Source organism: Lepidochelys olivacea (assembly GCF_965140295.1).
Source record: "Lepidochelys olivacea isolate rLepOli2 genome assembly, chromosome: 6".
NCBI lineage: Eukaryota > Metazoa > Chordata > Testudines > Cheloniidae > Lepidochelys > Lepidochelys olivacea.
Window position 1 is genome coordinate 98,386,099 of NC_140416.1, and position 27,990 is coordinate 98,414,088.

The following is a 27,990-nucleotide window of genomic DNA, read 5'->3' on the forward strand; positions in this document are numbered from 1 at the left end:
AGTTGCTGTAAAGCACACAGCTCAGCTATGGGGGTTTCTGGAGAGTTCGGGAGTGTTAATGGAGGATTGGCTGAAGTATGGGGCGATTCCTTTCAGGAGCACAGTTAATTCACAAGTAACTAGAACAAACTCTACTGCCATTAACACACACACACACACACCTACCCCTCTCCCTCCTCCCCACCTCACTTAAAAAGAAAAATGTAATGACAGTACTTATAGTCTTTTCTCTCTAATGAATTATTCAAAACTGAGTTAACTATTCTGTGCATGTGACAATAATTCTTTCCGTTTTGCATTGGGAGACTGTCTTACTTTCGTGATGATTAATTAGCCCCATTGGGAAAGGATAACTTCTGGTAGGCAAGTGGCATAACCAAAAAATGCTGTGCTTAAAAATGAACAGGGCTAAACTGGTACTGTTAATGTCAGTTACTAATTACAGGGCCATTGTTAATTAATTTAGACTTGATGTGGGAGAATACATCCAAAATTTGAATGGAAGTTTGCAAATACAATTTGGATGCTATTCATCACCCTTTTAATTTTTTCCATACATTTTTTTGCATGAGTGATTTTTTTATTATTATTATTCACATGAACGTTTGCACATGGTGACATTCTCCTTTTCCACAAAGGCTAACTCCACAAATGTTTATCTACATTTTTCCTACAGTTTATGTTTCAATCATCCAATAAGAGAACAAACAACCCAGTGGCTCAAATGACCAGTCACGCAATGACTAACATATGATCCAGGACATAAACAAAAGGAGCAGCTTTTACAGTGGGTGTAAAATAGCATAGCTCCTTGACGATTTATACCAGCTGAGGATCTACTCCAAAATTTCGATATACTGTACCTTCAGCTTGCACTCATCTCTGCTTGAGCTCCGGCTAAGGGCAAATGTTGTTATGAAAAGTTGAGTAAAATCCTTTCAGACATGTGAGTCTTGTGAGGATGGGGAGACAAATATCTTCCACTTTTAAAAAACATACCCCAGAGAAATAACTCCAAAACTAGCTGACTGCTGTAACAGCCTGTAAATGGTGCTCATTGAGGTAGGTGGATATGACAGTATTGTAAAAAGAAATTGACAGGATATTAATAAAGTTAAAAGCAGTAGAAAAATCAGTGATGAGATGAATAAGAGGTTACATGATAGAGCCATAAAAATGGTATAGAGAACAAAGATTAGCTGTTTCAAGAGTATGTACTGTGGGAAACATGATAAAGCACCTGGGATAAAATCCTGGCTCCATTGAAGTCAATGGAAAAACTCTCAGTGGGGCCACGATTTCACTTCTTATCTCAACCGGCAGGGAGTGTCAATAATAATTTGGAAAAAAAAACCCCAACAAAATTAACAAATAGTTTTTCTGTAATGGTCATGGCATACACAGAATACATGATGGTGTGGTGTGATATAAATGTGTTCATTGGCATTAATTTGGAATTATCTGCATAATTAATTTATGATTTTGTTTCTAGTGAATAACTTGTTCATCACAGACTCATACTGAAAAATCCCTTATACCACTTCACCTCATCTCTTTAGAGTTTCTAAAATCTAATTCACTTGTCACCATTAAACCAGTTACTTTACTGTATTGCTCTCAGCTTGGCTAATGAAAGATGGACGACTAGTCAATTTTACTCTTGGTTACCGTTGAGTTTCTAGTCAACTTTCACTTCCAGAGTCTTCAGCACACCAAGGATGAAATTTTTACATGGCAAACACTGCATTAGCATAAACGATTAAATCCATTAGAATGCAACATACTGTGGGAACATTTCTATTGATTCTACTTACAAAACCTAAACTTGGGGCCAAATATGATCTGACAAAGTCTTGTTAACTTCTGCAATTGTTGATATTGCTGCTTATATAAACAAGGAAACAGACTCTTGGTCATGGGGGCTCCAGGAGGAACATAAAATTCTGTGGTAGGTTGAATGGAATTCAGTATTTTCCAAAATCAGCAAGGAAGGAAATGCTCTTTTGAGCTTATAAAACAATGGAAATAAAGTGGAAAGTTAAACTATTTAAAAATGTAAGTCCAAAATGGTAGAAAGTCCCTCAATATATACAGAATGTTATGGCCTCTTTTAAATGTGTATATACTTCTATTATTATTTTATACTACCAATTAATTCTTCCAAAGGTTTAGCCAACAGGGTTTTCTATACAACAAACCTAAAATACTGCAAAGCCTCCTGTCCAAAAATAGCTATGAAGTCTAGCACCATTAAAATCTTGCTATGTGTATTAAGAATTTTAATACAGAAATATAGAAAATACATAAATCTCTGTAACCAACAGAAAACAAGTTTTGAAATTAGATTGAACAACATAATGCCTTTGGCCATTATTAACACACATGTACAGCATCATAAATTTACACAGTGCTGTACATGCACACATTACCTGACCTAGAGAGTTTACAATCTCAACTAGCCAATATCATGAAAATGAGCCAAAACAAGGTAATACAGCTGAGCTAAAGGAGAGCATGGGGATTATTTATGATGAGCTGGCAGGAAGAATTGCTGGTAGCAATGGGTTTTAAGGCAAGATGTGGAGAAGAGGGCTCTTGGTGGAGGAGAAAAGGGAGACTGGGTTTGTCAGGGTAGCATGACAGAAAGCCAGATTGTGAGTGGGGAAAGATGACTTAGGAAGCAGCAAGGTGACTGTATAGGGAAGCGCTAAGGAGCAACAGAGGGAATTGAGAGCAGATACACAGGTAGGGACAAGACTGTATCAGCATTGCCTTGTAGGAGAGGATTTGAAGCTTGAATTCGATGTTGTGAGAAACAGGAGGCCACCAAAGGGGCTTGTCAAGGTTCCTCCCCCACTCTGAACTCTAGGGTACAGATATGGGGACCTGCATGAAAAACCTCCTAAGCTTATCTTTACCAGCTTAGGTCAAAACTTCCCCAAGGTACAAAATATTCCACCCGTCGTCCTTGGATTGGCCGCTACCACCACCAAACTAATACTGGTTACTGGGGAAGAGCTGTTTGGACGCGTCCTTCCCCCCAAAATACTTCCCAAAACCTTGCACCCCACTTCCTGGACAAGGTTTGGTAAAAAGCCTCACCAATTTGCCTAGATGACTACAGACCCAGACCCTTGGATCTTAAGAACAATGAACAATCCTCCCAACACTTGCACCCACCCCTTTCCTGGGAAATGTTGGATAAAAAGCCTCACCAATTTGCATAGGTGACCACAGACCCAAACCCTTGGATCTGAGAACAATGAAAAAGCATTCAGTTTCTTACAAGAAGACTTTTAATAAAAATAGAAGTAAATAGAAATAAAGAAATCCCCCCTGTAAAATCAGGATGGTAGATATCTTACAGGGTAATTAGATTCAAAAACATAGAGAACCCCTCTAGGCAAAACCTTAAGTTACAAAAAAGATACACAGACAGAAATAGTTATTCTATTCAGCACAATTCTTTTCTCAGCCATTTAAAGAAATCATAATCTAACACATACCTAGCTAGATTACTTACTAAAAGTTCTAAGACTCCATTCCTGGTCTATCCCCGGTAAAGACCAGCATATAGACAGACACACAGACCCTTTGTTTCTCTCCCTCGTCCCAGCTTTTGAAAGTATCTTGTCTCCTCATTGGTCATTTTGGTCAGGTGCCAGCGAGGTTACCTTTAGCTTCTTAACCCTTTACAGGTGAGAGGAGCTTTCCCCTGGCCAGGAGGGATTTCAAAGGGGTTTACCCTTCCCTTTATATTTATGACAGGGCTGATGAAGATGGTGTGACAGAAAAAGGCAACTGCAGTTCTTAGAGGTGGGAGGCCGCAAAGGTGACAGTAAAGAGAAGAAATGACTGTGGTGTAGTGAAGGCTTTTAGCAGTAGGGTAATGAAGAAAGGGCAGACTGTTGATATGAAATGATGAAGAGGGAAGAGGATTTGAACAGAGACTAGCGATGAGGGAAGAATTAAAGGACAGAGACGAGTCAAAGATAATATTGTGGGGATGGGCCTGGGAGACAAAAAACGGAGACTGGAGTTGTCAATGGTGACGGAGAAGGTAGTTGCTGAAGAAGGAAAGAATGAGCAGACTGAGGTGGCAGGACATCCCACGGGAGAGGTCTGAAAGACAGCTGGAGTTGCAGGACACAACAGAGAGGGTGAATTTGGGAGTGGACGGTAGTTATGGAATCACCCCCACACAAGTGGTAGTTCAAACCCTTGGGAGTAGATGAGGTTGTTGAGATTGAAGGAGGAGGTGGCAGCAGCTGGGAATGGAACCCTGGCGGATGCCATCAGGCCAGAGCGAATGAGAATGGTGCAAGATAAGATGGGAGCTGGAAGAGCTGAGATTTGCTAAGGCCAAGAGAGGTGAACATGTGGAGCAGTGCTGTGAAAGGCAGCACCAGATCAAGAAGAGTAATCATGCAGAAGTGCTCCCAGGATTTAGATAGGAATGGCTCATTAGTGACCTTTCTCAGGCTGTTTCAATGGGCTGGAGGGGATGAAATCTAGGCTAGAAGTAATCGAAACCTTGAGAAGAGCAGTGCAGTCAGTTTCTAGTACCTTGTCCATTACAGAGATGAAATGACAGTGGCACTGGTAATTCATGTGTTAACTAGAGTGGTAAGAAGGCTGCATATCAAAATTATTCAATTTAGTGAAATATTACAGTGAAGGTGCTTTAAAACACATAATTCTCCATGCAAAGGCCTAATTCAGAAGCTGTATTTGAGGCAGACTTATAAAAAAATGACCCAAATAACTTGTTTCTATTCTAAGCTGAGCAACTATATTGATGATACACAGGCATGTGCTATGCAGCATTTTGAGAAAGTGATTTTAGTGAGCACACTGACCCTAGAAACTGATTCTTTCCCACCCCACGCAGTTCTTTAAAAAAAAAAAACTTCTATTCACCCTGCACAAGAAATATTATGCAAAAACACAAGTTATATAACATCAATGTATCGATTACTCAAAATTCATAAAGGCACCTGTGCAGCCAATAGACCAAATTCAGAAGTGATTTATCAAATGGTGTCAGAGTTAGACTCTCCCTTTATGCTAATTTACACCCCTTTACATTCAGGCTCCCTTAGATGTATTCTCTCCATGTGTTAAGGATTTGGAGTGTAATTTACACCCTAAGCAGCTGGATTCTTTATATACACCATGTTATAGCTCCTCAGGGAATAAATTACCCCCACTTTAGACTTCCTGACACATGGGCAGAGTGAGTGTGAACAGGCTGAAGAAGAATCTGAGTGAAAGGGAATTTAAGTTACCTACCTTATGCATCACATTTGCCTCTGGACCAATTACAGCTTTACAAACTGTGCTGATACAAGGTCTGCTTGGGGCATACTGCTTGCTTGTCTCCATTCAATTTTGTATTACCATGAGACAGCTTCTTGCTTCAAAGCCCTGCATTCGGGCTAAAAAAACCCTAAAATCTCCAAGAGCCTCCCATATCAATACATGTTCCCTGATCCTTGATGGTTTAACGTTTTTCACTCCTCAGCATACAAATTTGAAGATTAAACGGCATTACATAAATACACAGTGCTCACACACAAAAATTCAAATAACCAAAGAAAAATATTTCTAATAATTCACAAGCACTTGCAGCTTTTTTTCATAAGTTCACAAGGAATTTGAGAAATGTTTGTAAAATATATATTTAAAGATGCAGGAAGACAATCTTGGGAGTCCCGTAACCTTCCAAATGCCCTGCAGAATGGTAAACTAATCATAATTTTAGAAACAGCACAAAGAGTTTGCTTCAGTGCTTTACAAACATCTTTTTCCTGCTTCCAATTCAATAGTCTCTGGAGATGCCTTAGTTTTTTTCATTTGGTTCTCAAGCTGAAATATCCTGCTGGAAATTCTCATGGCCTTCTTTAATAATAATTATTATTGCACTGTTCTCTCCTCTTTCCCATACACTCCTTACATTCAGCTAATCCATAGGCTGTAAATCATTCCATGATTAATTGGAGATTCCCTCTGCATGCTTCGGAGATTTTCCTGGCTTAAAATTACTTACTTTAAACCAAATTTTAAAAAAAAAAACCCAACCAACTCTCACCTACCCACAAACCAATTGGCTGATCAGAAATAATTTCCAGCTATGTGGTGTGTGTCTGTCTATGTTCTAAACATACATGTTTTGTCCATTTTTACGAAGAGCTCCTACACTGCACTCCTTTATTATGGGAAAAAGTAACTTACATCTGGTATTCTGCTTTTTCAATTTCCTACACTTTAATCCCAGTTAAACTCAGAATAAACAGTCTGTATATTTGAAAGCCAACTTCAAACTCTGGGGCGCAGGAACAGAATATCCATTAGAGCAAACCCTCCTGTTACAAGGTTGCTCCTTAGAGGAGCAGGGCTTTACATTTCCTAACCAGGCCATACTAGATGAGATAGCATCAGTGAACAACATGTGTTTATCAAGAAGTACTGTACATACGAGCTGCTTTTTTAATTCAAGAGATTAACAAGGTCACTCAGGTGGTGGTGTTTTTAAAATAAAAATTACTCACTTATATTTAACAGCCTCACCCATTTCTGCGTATGAGTGCATTGCATAGTGAGAGTATTTCCATGGGCACAAGGCTTGACTACAAATCTACTCACACTTATGGACAGATTCTCCAGAGCTCAGCAGTCAAGGGGTCGATCTCTTTGGAAAAATCTGTCCACTTATTTGGGTGCCTAACTATGAACAGCATTTTTTTGGAAAATCTGGCCCTTACTGCAAAACATGATCACCAGAGAGGAAAAAAAAGCCATGACTATTGCTCTCTCACAGTCTGCTATTTAAGAGGTGAGGGGGCTATAAATTTACTTTGAATTTTTAAAGTAACAAAGCAAAATAAAAGCAACCCTTTCTAAACCTCACATCTCATTTTACACCCACCCACTTCCTAGAACATAGAATGATAGCTATAAGGAAGATAGTGGTACTATGGAAATTAAAGCAAGGATGGATCTATTAAATCACCTGGTTCACGTCCCTGTCAGCACTAGAGACTGTTCTTCCTAGTACTTTTTCCATTAGTTTGTATTAGGAAATCAGCTTATCTAGCCTATTTTAAAATTTGTCAAATGTTGGGGATTCCACTGCATCCCGAGGGAATTCTATTGTATTGAGGCAGGGGATTCCCTGTCTCAAAGGCCTTTTCAGAGGGAGCGAAATGTTCCAAGTACTCACACTGAATAGAAAATGAGTGGTCTGATATACTTGGAGCAAAGATTTTATAGCCACCAAGTCTATTAAAGATCAAGTGATAATGATGTATACATTGAACAGACTGCTGTATAACGTCCCTATAATAGAGCACTCACCTTTGCCTACTCACTCTTTAATGTTAATTCTCTTGATAGTTTGAGTGCTACAGCACAGGATATTAGGCTCACAGTGGCTTTGGTTTTTAAGACCACTTTAAGATCTAGTCACTGTTACAATTTGCGTTTTTAAAGTTATGTGATGCACTTAGATATGAGATAGAGGCAGTATAAGTTTAAATAAGACAAATAGGGATTAAAAACACCTCACATGCCAGTTTAATAAATAATTAGAAACATTGTTTTTCAAGTTGAAGAGATCAAGGCTGTGATGAAACTCGTGTGTCCTCATCAAATCAGAGCTGCTACAATGACTGTAATCTCGCAGATAGGGTTCTAACTCTTTAGTAGTTTAACCTGGAGGTCAGTGAATATATCCAAGCAAACTCTTGGATGAAGGATTTTTAAAAGAGGAGAATGCAGTAGATAAAGACATGCCTTTTTGGAAATGCCTCTAGACTGAAATAGCAGGGAATGTTGCAAGTCACTTTACCAGTTCCTCAGTTTGGAGATAATGTTTATCCACGTTTGTAAGGTGCTTTGAGATTGATGCATGAAAAGTGTTATGTAAATTCATACCTGTTAAATATCAACAATTGTGCTTGGTGTTGTTTAAAATGATCTCTGCTCAGAAATGCTTACATCTAAGTGCCTGATCCTACGAAGGCATGCCTGTCATTTAATTCACAATTTGTTGCCCTGAAGCCCTCATTAAGGAGATTACAGTCTAAACAATATCAATTTATGATAAAGCTAATATGGAAATATTGTACAGAGAAGTGTGACTATATTGTTTGTGAATACTTTTCAGTATTAAAATAAATTTACACAAATCTCCCAGACTCAGATCTAGCCCCATCTCTGTGAATCTGGGATTTTCTAAAGGAAAAAATATATCTCACCAATTATTTTTTAATCTTTTATTATAAACAATCCTGTAGTTTTCAGAATGTGATTGCTACATACTATATAACAAAAACATTCCTAGCTGACCTAATATCAGTTTAAAATTGCTTACATATGTCTTTTACTATATTAAATCGGAACCAGTGTAAGGAAAATCTTAAAATTCTTTAGGGATTTAGTCTATCATAAGGAAAATACCTTTACAAAACGAAATAGAATTAAAGACACACATTTCATCATATATACATAAGCAGCTGATGAAACTCCTGACAGACACATATGAGAAATTTTATTTGAGCATAAATAGATTTTTAAAAGTAGATTTCTTTCTCATGTATATAACATTATTTTGGTTTCTACACTGAACAAGTTCTTTAAGACAGAAACAAAGACTTCATCATATAGGAGAGATTCCTGTATATTACTTAGGACATGGGCAATCATGCACATGAGGATGCAAGAAGTGATAGCACATTTATTAATACAGTTTACACAGCACTCCTGTACAATGATTTAACTTTTCATTTACATGTGTACAAGTCACCTTTGTACATGGGATGCCATTTTTGCAATGCCATTGAAACCAGGCATCTCCCTGAACAGGCTGTATCAGTTCCAGTGTTTGTATAAAAGATAAAGCAAGTGTCAAAAGGCAGCACCACTTAGCTTTCAGAATTGAGGATCTGCTGAACTGTGCGTGTAGTGCAGGCAGTGAGGCAAGTACACTGACCTCTTTGTGTTCAAACAGTTCCCAATGTGAACGGTTAACATGGGACTCTTTAATGCTAGTCCTCCTATTTATAAAATGCAGCTGTTACAAACATAATTGCTTTTACTTAGACCCACTGCAAAGCCATACACTTTTGCCCTTCAGCTTTTCTTTAAGCTACTGCAAGCGTCTGGTTCTTTTCCCCAGGGAGGAGTTTGGATTTTACATGATCTTTTCTGCTATCTTAAGCCATTTTTCAAAATTAGGGCTGAATTCAACACAGTTAAATATGACCCATGAATGTTTCTTTAATGCAGAATCTGGGGGAACATGGGGGGAGGGCAGTATGAAGATAGGGAGATGGGGTGACCAATTGTCAGAGAGTGGTGAGCCCTCACAGATCCTCCCCTTGTCTTCAGCTGGATTTGCGGGTGCTCAGCACTTCTGAAAATTAGGCCGAAAGTGTTTTGTGGGAGTCTATAAGAGGTCCACTTTGTTTTAGGCACTATAGTGTGAAAGGAAAGGCCCTGGTTTGGCTGTTCAGGTCTTTGTTTTAACCGTGAAAATGTCCTTTGTTCCATTAAAAACCAATGGCTGGAAGGCATTTAGACAAACTAGAAAATGAGGTGCAGGTAATGCCTTTTAAGACCTGCCACAGTGTCTAGACAAACGCCACTACCAAATTCCACCCAAATGTCACTAGCTTAAAACACGTTACCAAGAGAATCAACGAATTACACACATCCATACTCATACCAGACAGTCTGCTGGTCCCCATGGGGATCTGGAGATCCAGGAGTGCTCCTGGAGCTGCCCCCTCTGTTGGATTCCTCTATTCCCCCTGCACCAGTGTGGTCTTCTGGTGACCTACTCTGGCATTTGATAATGAGGGCATCACTCTGACTTTGCCCTCGGGTAACATCGCCCTCAGTGTTACTAGAGGCAGCTCTGACAGGAGTCACGGTGGCCACTTCCCCGGAGCGTGGGGCTGGCTTGGATTTGACTTTAGCCGGTGTATATTGTGTGGGTGGATAGTGTTGCCCAGGCACTGTACTCGCTCGTTCCTGCTGCTGCACACTGTTGGCAGCGGCGGAAGACTGATGAAAAGAAAGAGGCCTCTCCTCCTTTGGAGGTGCCAGAGAAAGACGTCTCACGTCAAGCTGCCGACAACGGGAATCGACACCTTGCAAGGTGCACGCTGCCTTTGCAGACTGTGGCCTGTCTCGTACGGTAGCATGAGAGCCTGGGGGCACAGAGAGCCGCAAGGTCTGACTGCCAGAGTCTTTGCCAGCACGCACATCTGCACCCAGCTTTTGAGGGCTCTCCTGTCTGTATGTCTCGGGGCCTGTGGCTCTCAGGAGGTCTGCAGAGGCCAGACTAAACGCTCTGCTCAGTGAGGCATTCCTCTGGCTCATCGTACTGGTCTGCTGCGGTTGTGCCATCTGCCTCAGCCCATTGAGTGGCTGATGTGGTAGTGTGGGAGGAAGTTTAAGAGATCCTGTGGAGTTTGCCAGCAGCTCAGATTCAGCTGGTCTAAGGTTGGGTTTGACATAGTGTCCAGGTTTAGCCACTCTCCCCTCTTCACTGGCAATGGTCATTTTTATAGTTGGTGACACATAGCTGGTAGGCATCTTAGCTGTCTCCTTTCTACCTGGCTGACCCAGCTGGTTCCCAACAGGAGGGGGTTCATTTGCTTTTTTAAAATAATCACTCAGCAAGTCATCTCTGCTACTGGAAGTGTCCTACGGGGAGAAAATACACACATGGCACATTAAAGGCAACACTGTTATAAGGAAAATGCGTTCAGTGAGCAATTTTTCTCTCAAGGATGTCACAACATAATTCCACACATCAAGCAACCCAGGGATGAACAGAAAGTAAATGTATGAGAGAGAGCACATGGCACTACGTACAACATGCCTCACCTTCAAAGCGCTTTATGCACTAATTGGTGTGTCAGTGTCAACTTTTGAGGGACCCTCAACATCTTATATAAAACCACTTATTTCGTGCCTATAGCTGAGGGCACTGGAGGAAAGAATATCTAAATGCAGATCAATGAGTTACATGATGACTAAAATTAGATTGTAACAGCCTTATTTGCCAGTTTAATTGTCACCAGTTAAAGAAATTCATCTTGATAGCACCCTGGGCTGCAGCCCTTTTGCTTCATTTAGTATCGGGCAATTTAGTGCACATCAGTGATTGAGAGTTTGTCATTTCTAGAACGCAGGCTGTTACGGACAACACCTTGTTCCAATATTAGTGAAACAACATGTGATTACTCTGAGTGGACATGTGCTAGCAGCCTACTATAGGGCAATTTCATTGGGCTTGGGTTTTTTTGGACCAAGGCCAACATACTGCACATATTAGATGCTGTATGTACAATAGATGAATGATTGATCATCCAGAAATTAATGTGCAATATTCTGAAGGCAAATAATTAACCTGGCCATAAAATAAAATGTACAATAAATACTTAATGGAGATGGACTCATGCAAAACATACGGATGACATTATCAACTGCTGTTGAGGTATTAGTACAAGGCATGCTGTGAACAGTTAATGGGCATGTTAGTTATAAAAAGAATGTGCTGAAACAACCTGATGTATTTCATTTCTTTGCTCTTCTCTGGGGTAGTACGTCATGGTTTAATATAGCTTTTCATTTCACTAGCGTTTACAGAGAAGGTTACTTCCAGTAGCAAAACCCATTTTGCTCATAGTAAAAAGTAATAGTTATAAAACAGCAGCTCATAATTCCATACTGTGTCAGAAGCATTCCAGGTTCAATCAAATGCTAAGAGTCTGGGTTATTTTTTATGTTAGTCTAAATCTCTGTTGTGCATGTTAAAATTAGAGGGCCACCATATTGTGCTATTACAATCCTCCCACCAAATAGGGGCTCATGCTCAACACTAGAAATACTTTAGGAATCGTTAATATGAGTAATTTGGCTACTTTAGTTTTTAAACTAAAGTGGTGATGAAACATTAAAACAAGCTTCCATAGGCGTTAACATGCTTGCAGGCTGGAGTGAGGGGGTGAGCCGTTAACTGCACAGTGATAGCAATGATACCCTGGGGATATACAGCGAAGTTGCTCTCCTACTCCCCCTGCCAGTTCTGTGGCTCACACTGTCACAACACGAATGACTGAGGACTGGTTCGACTGAACGCGAAGGTTCCTGATGGAGGGAATGAGATGGGAAATGGCAGGAGGGGTACAGTGCATCAGCTTCTAACAGAAATTGGTGCAATGAGATAATTTCGGTCTCATTTAAGATGTGTCGCCGCTGAAAAGGAACAAGGATGACAGAAAGAATGAAAATGGAGACATGAATCACATGGTTACAGACAACGAGTGTTTTGCATTCAACTAATTTACACCTAGGGGACTTAGAACAAGGGACTAGGGTACATTTTAAAACGTTTGTCTTAAACATTGAGGACCAAAATTCGCTGATGTCATAAGAGGGTGGGACTCTGATGACATCAGTAATGCTACTGGGCTGTTGATGTACCATTAACTTTCACTCACTTATGCCAGCAGTGAATTTGGTCTGAAGACATCAACATGTTTTGTATTGCAACATTTCACAAGACTGATATGCACCATCACTAAGCGATACAAGACATTTACAAACAAATGCATATTATTTCCTATAAAACATCTTTAAGAGCATAGTGAAATACTGTAGGATTGATTTCACCAACAGCACAACAGTACCACATGGTTCATAGAAACAGATAACACAATCCAGGGGAACAGAGACTTCCCTCCCCCAAATCCTTAATAAAATCCCCCTGAAAAAATTGGATCATGAGGATTTTTTTAAATAGAGCAGACCTTCTTTAAGATGCTCACTTTATCATTCAATTAATGATGCTCATCAAGCTTCAGTTTTTGGCAGAGTTTTAGCAGCCAAGAACTGTATCAAAGGTTCAGATGATTAAAATTTAATTCTGTAGAATACTGCACAGAACAGTTACTAGCTCACAAATAATTAAAACTCACCTAAACTTAGAGCTGGTGGAATAATGGGAAAGTTTAATCACAAAGAATTAATAGATGAAAAAAATACCAATATTCCAACAAATATCACTTGCAATTAATTATTTCACTAGTTCTAGCTACAAATATAAAAATAAACTAAGAGGATATTTGTGATGTATTATCCTTAGGTTTTTTTTTTTGAGGGGGGGGATGTTCGCTTAAATGCTGATTTCCAAAATTCATAGCTCACAATGAGCTTTGTGTAGCTCGAAGGCTTCTCTTTCTCTCACCAACAGAAGTTGGTCCAACAAAAGATAATACCTCACCCACCTTTCCTCTCTCATGAGTCTCACAGTCAGTAGTGAGAATCTCACTGTATTTCTTATTTTGTCCCCTCCCTGTCAGATCAGCTTGGAATATTTTCATGTCACCTGAGATAGCTATAGTTTTATTTTACGTACACTCGGTGGGGATAACTTGTTGGTCTCTTCCAGAAACTCTTCCAAAGTCACCATGTCATTGCCAGGAGAAGCAGATCGCTGCCTGCCAGCATAGGATTGGGTTGGGTTACTCCTCTGAGGTATGTCGTAAGAGATTGAGCCATTCCTGTGAAGGGAGGGGTCTTGTCTGTTGTTAGAGCTTAAGATGGCAGAAGTGGAATGACAGATGTAGCTGTCTCTGGGCAAGGCAGGTGTGTCTCTACTTGGCACCATATCTTCACTGCTGAGGCTCTCAGATCTGCCATGGATATGATCTGAAGAACCTGAGGAGGGGAATAAGCAGCATTAAAAACACTTATTTTCCTCTATTTTAGCAGAATGTCAACTCCCTAACTCCATAAGTATGTATGATTCAGTTCCTTTTCCATGCTGAATATGTCAACTAAAATTGGACTTTACAATCGTCATTTCCTCCTCCCCAAAACCATATGAAATCAAAGATTCAGAATACCAGGAACAGTATATATTCCAAAGCTTCAAAAAGGAATCCAGTTAAATGAGCCGAGGTACTTGCCCCCAGAACAGGAGTAAGAAGTTCTACTTCATGAGCCAGATTCTGAGCCACAACAGAAGAGCACACAACAAAAGTCAGCTTTGCACTATCTTGATCTCAGGGCTGTTGTGTGCAGGGCCAGTCCTCAAATACAAGGTACAGCAGCCTTGACGCTCCTCTAAATTATACTGGTTGCTAATGGTCCTAGGGAGTTGAAACTGCCACCAGGGGGTTGGTACAGTGTGGTAGCATCCTGGCCACATCCCTTCCTATGGCCAGGCTCTTTGCTAGCAGCAGGGATGACAGCTGAGCCTCCGTGTCAGCTCTATGGCACTAAAAGAGCCTCCTAGCCCTGGCTTTGTGCCAACTTGAGAGCCAGAATTTGCCAGTGAGGCAGCAAAAAGTGGCTTCACCACGTTTAGCCTAATAGGTTTATCCTTGTCAATAGACAGAACTCTAGCAACTTAGAGGGCATGTTTATCTTATGAAGTTGTGCACAGAATGAGAATGCTGGAGAACTGCTTGCGTATACAGACAGAGTTTAAGTCTGGACTTTCAGCCATCAGAATACCCCAAAATGATGCCTGTGATATGGCAGAAGAATTGGTCTCTCTCTGTCCTAGAATTCAGGCCATGTTAGTCATGTTCACACTTTAAAAAATTATTCTTGCTAGCATTGTTTCAAGTCTCTGGGGTAGCCAGGCCCCTGCTCAGATTACAAAACCATGTTATTTGTTCAAGCCCAACTGGAAAGAAAAGAAAATGCTTTGCATGCAATTCAATTTCATTTCCTGTTCGGCAGAGGGCACCTCAGCTCTGAAAATATCTTACCTTTCAAGTTGAGAGGTGAACTATTGTTGGATGCATTTTGACTGTTCTCTAAACTATTTGGCTTGGAAACTGTAAAGAAACAGGAATATTAAGTTCATGAGCACATAACAAGGTCAACAAGTTCCATTGATTTTCAGTGAGACTTTGGATGCTAAATGCCTAAGTGACTTTTGAAAATACGACTTTGGTACTTTTGAAAATTTTACCAGAATGTGATGTACATCAAGTGAGAACCTGGACACAACACAAATCAACCCTATTCTTCCTTTTTCAGGTGTTTAAGAACATCTCATTTTCTTACTACCATTTTGTGCAGAGAAATGTATTCTTCAGTTCGCTTCTACAGTAATTATGTTTGCCACAAAGAGAAATTTTAATGATGAAAAGGGCTAATGTGATGTTATGTTTGATATACTAAGGTAGTTTTTATTGGTCCAACTATGAAACATGCATTTTTATTTAAAACGTTTTCTCTTTCTTCTCCTCTATTTTCAAGATCCTTTTTAGAGGCGAGCTAGTGAATTTTTAGTGCTGTTAACCAGCTTGCAAATTCAAAGTCCTCCAGGAAGGGACTTATTACCCAGAGCTGTTGCTACCACCCCCGAAGAAATCTACTATGGCTGATTCCTTCCCTCCCTGTTATATGTAAATATTGATCTTAAAAATCAGTGCATGCACTGAACATGCTGCTGCTGAGGCAGGTCAGTTTGTCTTGATTAGGAATTTCTTCTTTTTTTTTTTATAAGTTTCGTTGGGAAATAATGAATTTTTTTTTAAAATCTTAAGATATAAATAAAACATTTGGATCTAAAACCCTAAAGAAATGACTAATAAACAATTTCACATCATTTTATAATCCGAGTTTAACTATAATGGCCTATGGGGGTTTGTTTCGACATTATGAAGCAGGCCCCAATATAGAGGGTTAGTGTAATCTTACATTCCATAAACTTACCATGTTGTCTGTTTCTTGAAAACTCTACCTCAAGGGATTGGTCACAAAGATTATCCTCTGAATTATATCCTGGAAAGAATATAAGATTTAGTAGGTAACATTAAGTTTAGAAAGGTCAATCCCAAAGATTTGCCTTGAACAGACCATTACAGTATAAGTGGTAAAGCCTGTTGAATGACTTTATAAAGGTTACATGGGAGAAGTATCCATCTCTTTGGCCACCATTTTGAATCAATGGACCCACAGTCAAGTTGAGTTGGAGGGAAAGACTAGTGCGTTGTAATGTGACCTCCCACATGGTAGCTTTGCTGGTGTAAAGAAGCCCTATAACTAGTCCATTTTGTCACTAGTCCATTTTAGTCAATTTCACAGCCATAGGATTTCATGATTTTAGCTATTTAAATCTGAAATTTCCTGGTGTTGTAACTGTAGGGATCCTGACCAAAAAAGAAGTTGGAGGGGATGGGACGGGCACTTTCAAGATTATTGTAGGGGGGTTGCGGTACCGCTAGCCTTACTTCTGCGCTGTAGCTGACGGTTGCGCTGCCTTCAGAGCTGGGCAGCTGGAGAGCGGCAGCTGCTGGCCAGGACCCCAGTTCTGAAGGCAACGCCGCCACCAGCAGCAGGGCAGAAGTAAGGGTGGCATGGCACGGTATTGCCCCCCTTCCTTCTGTGCTACTGCTGGCGGGCTACTGCCTTCAGAGCTGGCTACCCGCCAACAGTTGCCGCTCTCTGGCTGCCCAGCTCTGAAGGCAGCCCAGAAGTAAGGGTGGCAATAAAATAACCTTGCGATCCCCCTGCAACTCTCTTTTAGGTCAGGACCCCCAATTTGAGAAACGCTGGTCTATCCCATGAAATCTGTACAGTATAGGGTAAAAGCACACAAAGACCAGATTTCATGGTCCATAACGCGTTTTCCGTGGCTGAGAATTTGATAGGGCCCTACCTATAACTTATCAAGGGGACCACTGTGTTACAGCTAGAGCCCTGCACGGATATAAAAACGTGGATCCTCATCCACCAGAATCAACATGCATCCAACCCATCCGCTAGCCGTCTTTTATGTGTATCCACATTCGCACCCGCAGCAGCAAGCCATCTTGCAACGGCTAGCGATGGGGAGGGTGGGGGAAGGACCGGAGATGAGCGAGCGGGGGGTGGGGTCTTGCAGGGAAGAGGCGGCACAAAGGTGGAGACTGGGGGTAAGGGGCGGTGCAGGGCCGGGGTCTTGAGGAGAAGGGATGGTGCGGGGGCATGGGGAAAGGGGTGTCGCATTGTGTGCTGCTCCTGGGGACTTGCAAGGGATGGCAGCAGCAGTGTGTGTTGCATCACAGTGGGGCGAAGAGGTGAGGCGCTGGGGCCCCACCTCCTCCAATCCCTGTGGCTGGGGGCGGGCTCCGCTGTCCAGCAGCTGGTGGGCCAGGAGCGCAGCCAGTGCTGCCAGGACGAGCCATGGTGGGGACGCTGGCACTGCTGGAGGGACCCGAGCTGCTGGACAGGAAGCGGTGTGGCGAGCGGGTGCTGGACAGCCCCGGCTCCGGCCTGCCGCCCAATCCCAGCCACTGGCCCCAAGTGCACTGTGCCCCCAGGGCTGCCCAATCTGGATAACATGGGACACCAATGAGTAGAGCCCTGCGTGGCTGTATCTGCATCCGATCCACTATCCACAAAAATCGTCTGTGGGTATCTGCATCCGGGGATGCGGATATCCGCGAATATGAAGTGGATATCCATGGATTTGCAGGGCTCTAGTTATAGCATGTGCTGAGCTTCTGTAATTGTAGAAGGCCTATTATGTACCTTGCAGTATCTGTTATGATGGGAGGTCACGTTACAGTGAAGTGGGGCTCCAAGTACTGGGAGTTGGACTAGCTGTAGATAGGCTAAATGCAAGCTTGCACCACGCACCTTTGGGTTTGCTTTGGTGCCTGGAAGTGGGAGCAGAACTTGAAGTGGTCACATGGATGGCTGAGGTAGAGTAAGTTCTGGAACCCAGCTCCATGCAGTGCTTAGTGGCAGAGTCTGCTGAATTTTCAACATTATCATTGCTGCCTCCACGTTGGGAAATTCGGTTTGGTTTTAGATCCATTAATGCTGAGCAGGGGAGAAAGAGAGAGAGAGATAAATGAGGCAACAGAGGACAACACAGTCAAACATGTATCTGTCTATCCACTTTCATAGACATAACAAGCAGGCACACACACAAATGCACAATAGAGGCGCTAGTTTTGCAAGCTTTTCAGGAACCAGTTCACTCTTGGGGAAGAGATTTCTGTAACCAGTTTTGTAATCCTATGTCTGCTCACTAGGAAGCTTTGGAGTGACAAGGGTTAATTTAGTGTCAGTAGGAAGGTTGTTTTTATACATGCAACACATATTGTGAAAGGAAGAGGATAGACACGGGAGCAAAGACATGAAAGCAGAACAAATAAGTGGGATATGAAATGCCTTAAGGTACATTTTATAAGCACTTGCTTCAGTAATAAAAGGGAATAAAGCTTCGATATATTGACGAGTCAAAGCCATATTCAAAACAAAGGTTCCTGATTTTAAAATCACCTAACAGGATTCATGCAAAGATATTCTCTCTGTCCATACAGAATTCTGCTGTGAGAAGAGCTCAGACTCTCCGGAGCGCTTAAACTCTCCTCCTTCAATGCACTGATTTCTTAAACAGGATTTTTGGTTAACAGCAAATACTGCCTGCTAAAATATTAAACACACCTAGGTGGACAGAAAGTCTTTTTTCCAATGATGAGGTGGAATGTATTAAAAAACCCCAATTAACACAGCTAATACCTATTTTAAGGCTCAAATAAAACAGAGCGAAATTTAAAGCCTTCATTTTAGAAAACAGCCTTGATGAGAAGCAAGATTCTGGTTTCCTAAATTTTTCTGAGGTTAATTAATGGTAATTAGATACTGAAAACAAAGCAGAGCAAGGTGGTCAGAATAAACAGCTGGCAGGGACGAAACAAAACTGGTTAGTTCAAAGGCACAGGGCAGCAACACAAATGTATTAGAGAAGGTGGACGAGGGTACTATTGGGTTATGCTGTTTCTGAAAGTTTCTCTCAGAAAAAAATGTCTTTTATAGCAGAGGTACAGTCTGTGTGTGCTTCCACAGCATGAAGTCTACACCATTTTTATTCTCTCCCACATTTTAGAAGTTTATAGCACAGCCATAAAAATTGTTATGGGCTAAAACTTGCCATGCAAGTCAATATTTCAAATTGCCTTTGAAAAATTAATTTAGTGCCCTTCAAAGATGCTGAATTAATAGCCCTGGAGACTGATGCTCTCTATTAATCCAAAGAGCAGGTAGCGACAGTGCAAACTTCTCTATGCTGCTGTGCCAGTGTGTTCAGCTCTGATATGGAGGAATCACCTCTGGGAGAGAAAGGGGAGTTTCTGCTGAGGATGACCACAAGGGCACCAACTGTGATAATGGACACTTTCCAACAGGAAGTGGATTGTGACCTTGAGTTCATTTCACAAGCCACCAAATAGCAATGACTACTAGACGGTAAGGAGTTTGGGCAACTAAAAGAGATCAAATCACCTTTTGTGACATAAAATCACTCTCAAAAACCAAATGCTCAGAGGCTCAGATCTTACCCCCCAACTTTCATTCAAGATGAATTTTTACAACCAAACGTATAAAACTTCTAAAAATGGCTGTTTAGACATCTGGAGAGTAGCATTGCTAATGAGTGCCACTATATCTCTAGATCTAGACTGCCTGAAAGCATAGAGAAATTTTAATAAGTTGGCAATCTTAAATTTAGCTGCACAGAGCACTGGAAAAATCTCCAAGGTTTGAGTGTGCTTATATATTAGCTTCGTATTTTAGAAGGGATAATACATTGTAGGAAGCATAGCAAAAGCAATTTCCATATTTCAACTGGACATGATGCAAGTCTGTAATTGCAAGAAGACAATGAAGCCCACAGCAACTTCACTTACTTATAATGTGCACCACAGCCAGTATACATACGCATACTGTATGTCATAAGGTCCCCTAAAAGTATACTGCATTGAAGAAATGATCCATAGTGTGCAATAATGATTCATCTTCTACTGAAAAAATTAAGTCCACATTCAACTAATCTGTGCTTGTATTTAGTTTATTTTAAGGACATGCTGAGTGTTTGTACCAATGTGTGTGTTCATTTAAGCATGTGGGTTTTTTGTTTTAAACTTGAGAAATATATGAAAATAAAGACAAAGTGTTAGAAATCTCCCATTTCCGAGAAAGAAAGAGGTTCATTAGGAGAGGATGGGATGTCGGAAGAAGACCAGAACCGCAGACGATTAGTGAGAGACTGATGATTCGATGGAGACTTAGGAGGCTTTTCTTTGTCCTTGCTTTTGCTTCTCAAAAAGGCAATCTTTTTGCGTTGAGCAGCTAAATTGTTATCACCCAGGTATTCCAAAAAGAAGAAGAAGAAAAATAGTGAACAAAAAAATAAAAATATAACTAAAATGTCTTAAAACAGCTAAGTGACAACACAATCCAGTGAAACATGAAAAAGACTAAACTATGACTAAATAATGTTTAGGGAATCAGATTCATAATTAGTTAATAGAGTACACATGAGCAACCTCTATCTAGAACTGCCAATAATGTCATCTGTGATAATAAAATGTATTATAACATATTATATATACACTTGATATAATTCATGTGCATCGAAACATTACTTAGTGGTAACATATACAGCTTTCCACCACTGCAGTATCTGAGCACCTTCCATGTAAAATCAGTAGTAACAGTGAAGTCCTTAGAGGACTTCATGGAGTCCCTGGAACTCTGAAGGGGCCTGACTCTGCATTTCTTGCTCATCCCAAACTCTCCTTTAGGTCAGTAGGAGCTTTGGATGCACACAGATCACATTTCACATTTTCTGGAATTACACATGGCTAAGATACAGATGATTTTAAATATGCCTTTTCATTGTACATTGATCACAGACCATGCAGAACTGGGGTGGGGGATGAGGGGAAAGAGGAATTAAAACAATTAAAGACTTTTCTAAATTGCCATTTGTAATAATGGAGCCCTCCATTCTTCCCTCACACCCAGCATGAAACCATGAGTGTAAGTTCTTGAGACCATTCAAGTTGTTCCTTGAAAAATATTCTTAGAGGACAAAAAGTTAAATGGAGGCAGATCTGAGCAATCTCAGTAGCAGCAGTGAAGGTTGGAGGGTTTTTTTTGCAAAGCTAATAATTCATTAATTTTGTGGGGCTTTCCATTAAAATTCTGCATTATTGGGAACATTTGATTCTTGTACAAAATAATTCTCCCAACTGCACACAGAAACAACACACTACACTAAATATACACGCACAAAATTATATTCCTTTTATATCACATTCTTGCAACATCACAGAAATTACTTGTTATAACTTTGCATTAGGAAACTTTTAAACCGACTACAAATGGAAACACTCCATTGTCTCCACAAATAATAGGCATTTATTAGAAATTAAAATTATTTTATTCTTCTTGCATTTATTTTCTGAGAGTGCCCTCTGCTGGTGCCAGACAATACCACACCAACAACTTTAACAACAGAAAAGGCTAGTGAATTACATAGTTTCACAGATGGACTTCATTTTCTTTTTGCAAGCTAACTTAATTTTGTCCATCATCTTATTAAGTAACATGCAACATATGCAGGGAAAATGTAAAACTGAAAAACAAGTCACAGATAAGGAAAACTAATAAATATAAATACTGGTTTAATATTAAAAGGGTATAACTCATGGTGACATAATATATTATGTAAGAATCATGCCTCTTAAGGCCTTCCCAGCAAATAAAATGCCTAGTGTATGACTTCTATTTCATTAACTACCTCTCTAAGCCAGACATATACCTTTGTTTGAAGCTCCATTGTGGCTCACTTTCTCTTCCATAGAGTTTGACCCCAGAGAGGTGTTATCCAGACTCTCCTGCTGATGCTTGAATATCTGAGAAGCAGATGGAGATGATGCGGTCTCTGTGGAGTCAGAGTGCCATTGAGGACTCTCCACTGATGATATCAATCGCTCCCTTGTAGCCTCTTTCTTTGGCTTGATCAGTTTGACTAAAGCTCTGGCTCCAATCCAGTGGTTTTTCCTGTTAGAGGAACATTTTGATAAGGGAAGATCATAAAATACTTGAACATTTTTTCCTTGAAATCTAGAACTGCACCACAGCTTCCCCTCTCCCCCCGACTTTTAAATTATGCTGAGAATTAAGGCAGGGTGCAGGGTCCCCAGGGTGTGAGATGTGGAAATCTTATCATCAAACACGTGGTTAGGGAATGATTTCACAAAATGAAAGTGGCTGGTTCTCCTCCTTCGAGGTCAGTGTCAGTCAAGGGAAATATTTCTCCAGAGCTAGTGATCTGAATAAGGGGACTGTCCCACGGTTAGAAGCAAAACCATATGTGTGGACCCACATGAAACATTTTAATAGGGTGGGAGGCCTTGCTACATGAATAGGCTGAAAAGTTGTGAAATCAAGGCTTCTAACCATTAGTATGGATTGTCCAGTGCACTGGGCGTGTCAGACGTTTATGCTGGGGTTCACACGGTTTTGTTCTTTCATTGATTTTTTTTAAAAGGCCTATTCCTCTGTTTGGACTGCTTATCCCTCACTGAAAGAGCAGCTCTGGAAGCAGCGCTGCTGCTTAATCATTGTTTGGGTCCTATTGTCTGTGATGCCAATTCAGTGTCAACGGGAAGATGCAGTTCCAAAGACAGACAGAGGTGGCTTTGTTGATTAAACCATCCCACTAGTCTGACAGCCCAGATTAGTGGCCATACATTGCTTAGCAGGTCCTCAGATCTGATACCCTAGCTTGAATTCGAGCACAGAATTTGAAACAAAAACTGACAGATTATATTGTGAGGCTTTCACAAACAGATTAAACGACCCCACCCTGATCAGCAATTCAGCATCCTTTGGATACCAGGATCTTGTATGGCCCTCAGCACTGGAATACCTTGGCCTCTCCCATTACTAAAAAATGATAATGTATTTCTCTCTCTCTCCTCTGCTACCAGGAAGCAGGTTTAGGGAATGGTCTTTTAAATAGATGAATCTGACATTTTACTTAATAAACCGTCACTCAGGCCCCGCTTCAGGAAAGCATTAAAGCACCAATAGAGGCACTGTTCTGTCCCCGCCCCCCGGCTCCCTCACAGAGATGGGTTCTGCTGCTTGAAGCTCACTCCTGGAGGAAGAAGAAGGTATTCGTCAGGGCGAAATGGCTCCCAGTAGAAGCTTATATTGGCTCAGATCCCAATATGAAGTTACTGGGACTCCGCATGTGCACCGGAGTCTATGTTAGCACATGCTAAACAGGATTTGAGCTTGAGTCAGTTAACTTTTGTGTGGATGTCCAATGGAGTTTGTGGGGGACAATGCACAGGCTCCCATCAAGAAGAATCTCAATTAAAGCTAGAGGCTTCTGGGGTCAGAGGAGGACAGCGTGGTGATGACCAGAGGCACCAGTTGCTCCCTTTGTCACATCTCCTGGCAGGGAGTCACAGGGTTTCAGTCCTCTCCAGCTATGAAGATCCCCTTTTGTTCTCAATTCCGTATCGCAATAGTGGCATGGAAATGGAAGGAAACTTACTTTTTTGGAGCAGGATCGTAAAACTTGTACTGATCCATTATCTTCTCTTCCAGTTTTTCTTTGTGTCTCCTTAATGTATTTAATTTATCACTGTGAAAATACAAAAAAAAAGGTAGATCTTGAAGGATTTGCTTGGATTTCACCACGGTGACAAAATGGAAGGGCAAGGCCAACAGTCACCAGGAGAAGAAAAAGGCCGTCCTACAGGTTAGAACTTTACAGATCAAAAAGTCTTCTTATCCAGTGCATTCAAGCAACAGAAGTAATTTAACCCTATTGATCTTATTCACTAACTGTCTAGGAAAACAAAACGCAAACACACCTTAATCTTACTGACATGTCAGTTTGATACAGTTGACATAGATAGAAGGTTCACCAGTTATGGTCTCAATAAAGAGAAGATAAGTAGTAGGAAACCAACATGCCTTGTATTTTGAACAATGCCAATGTTTTCAGAGAGTCGTGCTACAATGCTAAATTATTTCTCCCAGTTTTTTTAGCTACCATTTAATTGACATGCTAGCAAATCTACAGGCACAACTTTTCTTTTCAGAAGCCGGTCTGGTTTGTCTCTATCATATGTTCATCCAGGTGTTTTATTTACAAACACTGTTTCAATAATTTTTCCTGGTACTGAAGTAAAACTCAGTCAGTTATTCCCAGGATCACTCCTACCTCCTGGGTCTGTAAATCCAAGGATCTACCCTAGAGAGGAACAAGAATGTATTTTGTTCATCCTCACTGTAGTACAGGGAGAGCCCATATATCCCTGTGAAGATTAGATTGTTTGTAGATGTAAAATAGAAGAAAATAGTGCCATACTTCAGTGAATCAGTTTAAAAAAAGAGATTGTGAAAGTGGATGAAGAACTTGGATCCTTAGAGACTCTGTGTCCTTTAAAAGAATATTGTGTTGAATATTTATGGAAACATAAATCACTAAAATGAGCTTAAATATTGCTTAATTGGTGGCAACCCATGTTTAGTGCCTGGAACACATGCTATCCTCCACTCCTCCAGTATTCGCAAAAAGAAAAGGAGTACTTGTGGCACCTTAGAGACTAACCAATTTATTTGAGCATAAGCTTTTGTGAGCTACAGCTCACTTCATCGGATGCATACTGTGGAAAATACAGAAGATGTTTTTATACACACAGACCATGAAAAAATGGGTGTCTATCACTACAAAAGGTTTTCTCTCCCCCCACCCCACTCTCCTGCTGGTAATAGCTTATCTAAAGTGATCACTCTCCTTACAATGTGTATGATAATCAAGGTGGGCCATTGGGTTGGGGGGGAGGGAAGAGAAAACCTGGATTTGTGCTGGAAATGGCCCACCTTGTAAGGAGAGTGATCACTTTAGATAAGCTATTACCAGCAGGAGAGTGGGGTGGGGGGGAGAGAAAACCTTTTGTAGTGATAAACACCCATTTTTTCATGGTCTGTGTGTATAAAAACATCTTCTGTATTTTCCACAGTATGCATCCGATGAAGTGAGCTGTTGCTCACGAAAGCTTATGCTCAAATAAATTGGTTAGTCTTTAAGGTGCCACAAGTACTCCTTTTCTTTTTGCGAATACAGACTAACAGGGCTGTTACTCTGAAACCTCCAGTATTGTACTTATTTTAATGAGAGACTACAGGTTTTTGTTAGCCGATCAGCAACTCATTCTTAAGTTCCTTCAGAGCTCTTGGATGCTGCTCTTTTATCATCTGGTTTTAGTACCTCCTGTTTTCACCCCTCAACATCTCACAGTACCTCATCTTTATTACTTGAAAAGAGTTGGTCTAGGGCATGGGTAGTCAATTATTTTTTATCAAAGTCCAAATTTCTTGGACAAGGCATAGTCAAGGTCCGCACTCCACAGAAACATTTTTCACACCGTAATAACAATAATATGTCAATAAAAAGATTTCACGGTCCATTCAAAAGCGTCTGCTGGTCCAGAGTTGGCCTACAGTCCAACTATTGATTATCTCTGGTCTAGGGTAGGTAGCTCCTCAGCATCCTCTGTGGTGGAGACATGGAAAGATACAGCTTCTCTACAATGTCTTTATTCTCCTTAAATGGTCCTTTACCTACCTGGGGAATCCAGTGCGCCCACCAGTTATCTTGATCTTTCTGCTTCTGATATATAACATTTTCGACACTCACCATTTCTTTTCTTGCCTATCAGCTTACTCCTACTTGTCACAAGTCAATATTTCTAGTCTCTTACATGTATTGCTTCTGCTCTTCATGATACTGTTCCTTGTTCTCCATGTTTTGCTCCAGTAGCATTTGGTTCTGCTGACTCAGCATCTGGATCTGGCTCAGGAGATGATGGTTCTCTTCTTCCAGATTTCCCTTTAGACGGGTAAGCAGCTAGACAACAGAATAAGAGGTAAATTTTCCTTTTGCACTTGACTTCACTCTGAATGCAATATAATAAATTAGAACAAGTACAGAATTACCTGGGTACAGAGTCATACATTTTTAAGGCCAGAAGGGACCATCATAACCACTTAAGTTTGACCTTCCTGCATAACATAGGCCAAAGAATTTCCTTCAGCGATTCCTGAATTGTGCCCATATCTTGTGGTAATTTGTCCTCACAAACCCTCTTTGGAGTAGGGGAGTGGTGTTATCCCCATTTTATAGATGGGGAACCGAGGCACAGAGATTAAGTGACATGGCCAAGGTCACACAGGGAATATATAGCACAGCCAGGAGCTGAACCCAGTGTCCCGAATCTCAGTTCAGCGCCTTACCCACAAGATTATCCTGCTTCCCAATATCCTTGACTTCTCTCTCCCCAGCTGTATCTTGGTAACATTGCCCTTCTGCTACTCAAAAGTCCAGCACTACAGTGTGCTGAGTATCTCCTGAGCATCACCGGACGCCCTCAACTCCCACTTAAGCAAGGGGAGCTGAGGGTGTTCAGTACTTTGTAGGACTGTGCCCTAAAAAGATGTGGTAGCAAATTCAACTCAACAGAAGTGGATCTTTAGCCAGCAGGTTTAGAACTCATTCAAAGCCAAAAAGGCCAAGGGGTAACTGGATTTCTCCCCCTCCCTCATATTTTGGTAAATAAACCGAGTACAACTTTTACCACAGGCAAATACGCTCAGTTTTACCAGTTCCTTCATGCTGGCTGTCACTGTTTCAATCACATGGAAAAATTCAACATAGTCATCAGGTTAAGGACAAAACACTAGTCCTCAAGCCAGGATCCCCGACTGCAAGGGCGAGCAGCAAAGGAAGGTGGTAGAGGGGTAGCTGGTTCAGGAAGTCAGAGGATTCCTCACCTTCCAAATAATTCCTGCCTCTGGGTTTAACCCCTTCTGAAAGCCTTTTTCTCCTGCCTTGCCCCAGCTCACACCAAACATACTCCCAAGGAGCAACATCTACTGTGCAAATTTCCTGCTACTCAGTGTTGTGTAACCAAATCTTCTTCCCTACGGACAGCGCATCACCTCTTTGATGTGCCTGCCTCAGAACCAATAAGCAAATGCGCAGCATGAGAGGCAGCTGAGCTGCAAGACTGGCTTTCATTTCAACTGAAAACTTAACCGCAGGTGATTTTCTTCTGTTGCTTAGAGCTCAAGGTCAACAATTTCCAAAGGACTGGAGCACATTTAAACAGATGCCCTTTTAACATAGAGGAAGACGGCTCCTTTGGAAAGGCTGGCCCTACCTCAAGCGGGAAAATGTCCTGCTGCTAGATGCTCACCTCACAGTGGTTATCAAGCTTGGTCAGGGAGATATCCATGGACTGGTGCTGCTCCTTCAACTCATCATAGCGAGCCTGCCAGCGGTTCAGCTCCAGCTGAGAATTATTCAGTGAGGTTTTCAACTCCTTAGTGTGTGCATGCAGCCCCTCATACTCTGCCTTTAGCTGGCTATGCAAGAAATTTACCCTGAAAATGAAGAAACCAGGCAGCTTACATATAATACTCAACAACTGAAAGCCACAATACCAGTATGCTGAGTCACGGTTGTTAAATCTAAACTGAATTTGTCAAGGCCAATTTTTAAATATCTCTTTACTTGATTGTATCTTACATGATAGCTACAGCATCAACAGTATCACAAAATGTTCCATCTCTACAAAAGAATTGAAAGGAAAAGAATACAGAGCATAATGCTTACCACACCTCTTTGGTACTTAAGCATTTAGGATAGGTTACAAGTTTCCACGATAAAAATACATTTAAAAGCATTCTGATGTAAAAACAGCCCCACTGGGCACAGGTAAGAACTATCCATTGGAATTTATTTTTCTGATGCATGAAATGTAAGTGTTATTGTGCACTGTATGTCATAGACATTGCAATACTTCAGTAAATTAGACAACTTGTGTTTTTTTTTAAGTCAGTATTAATGCTAAAAATATCTACTATTCCTGAATGCCTTTTAAATAAATAATAAAAAGAGTGAATTCTGACTGTTGACAAATAAATCAAACAAACCTACTTCTCCCCCAACCCTCTGAAATTTTGGGACACTGTTCCAAAGCCCTGTCCACATAGGAAAATGACCCAGGGTTGAAAAGAGGAAGCTCAGAGAACCCTGGTTTGCACAGCAGTAATGCAATAACCTGCATTCTATGAGAACAGCATAAGGGT

The 27,990-nt window shown here is 40.9% G+C and overlaps 1 protein-coding gene across 2 annotated transcripts in view; it reads right to left on the bottom strand.

The window, feature by feature from the left end:
* Window positions 1–8,367: 8,367 nt before the first annotated feature.
* The window catches only part of CCDC88C (coiled-coil domain containing 88C), a 125,860-nt gene continuing 106,237 nt past the window's right edge, over window positions 8,368–27,990 (bottom strand). The window contains exons 22-31 of one of the 2 annotated variants that reach the window (XM_084631736.1): window positions 27,096–27,282; window positions 25,602–25,747; window positions 23,384–23,473; window positions 21,635–21,876; window positions 17,659–17,844; window positions 15,751–15,819; window positions 14,796–14,864; window positions 13,433–13,734; window positions 12,055–12,270; window positions 8,368–10,713 (exon numbers count right to left, since the gene is read on the bottom strand). In XM_084631736.1, the coding sequence (XP_084487862.1) occupies window positions 9,706–10,713; window positions 12,055–12,270; window positions 13,433–13,734; window positions 14,796–14,864; window positions 15,751–15,819; window positions 17,659–17,844; window positions 21,635–21,876; window positions 23,384–23,473; window positions 25,602–25,747; window positions 27,096–27,282 (2,515 nt within the window). In that variant the 3' untranslated portion in view covers window positions 8,368–9,705. The remainder of the gene's footprint in view (window positions 10,714–12,054; window positions 12,271–13,432; window positions 13,735–14,795; window positions 14,865–15,750; window positions 15,820–17,658; window positions 17,845–21,634; window positions 21,877–23,383; window positions 23,474–25,601; window positions 25,748–27,095; window positions 27,283–27,990) is intronic. The other variant, XM_084631737.1, reaches the window with a different exon arrangement.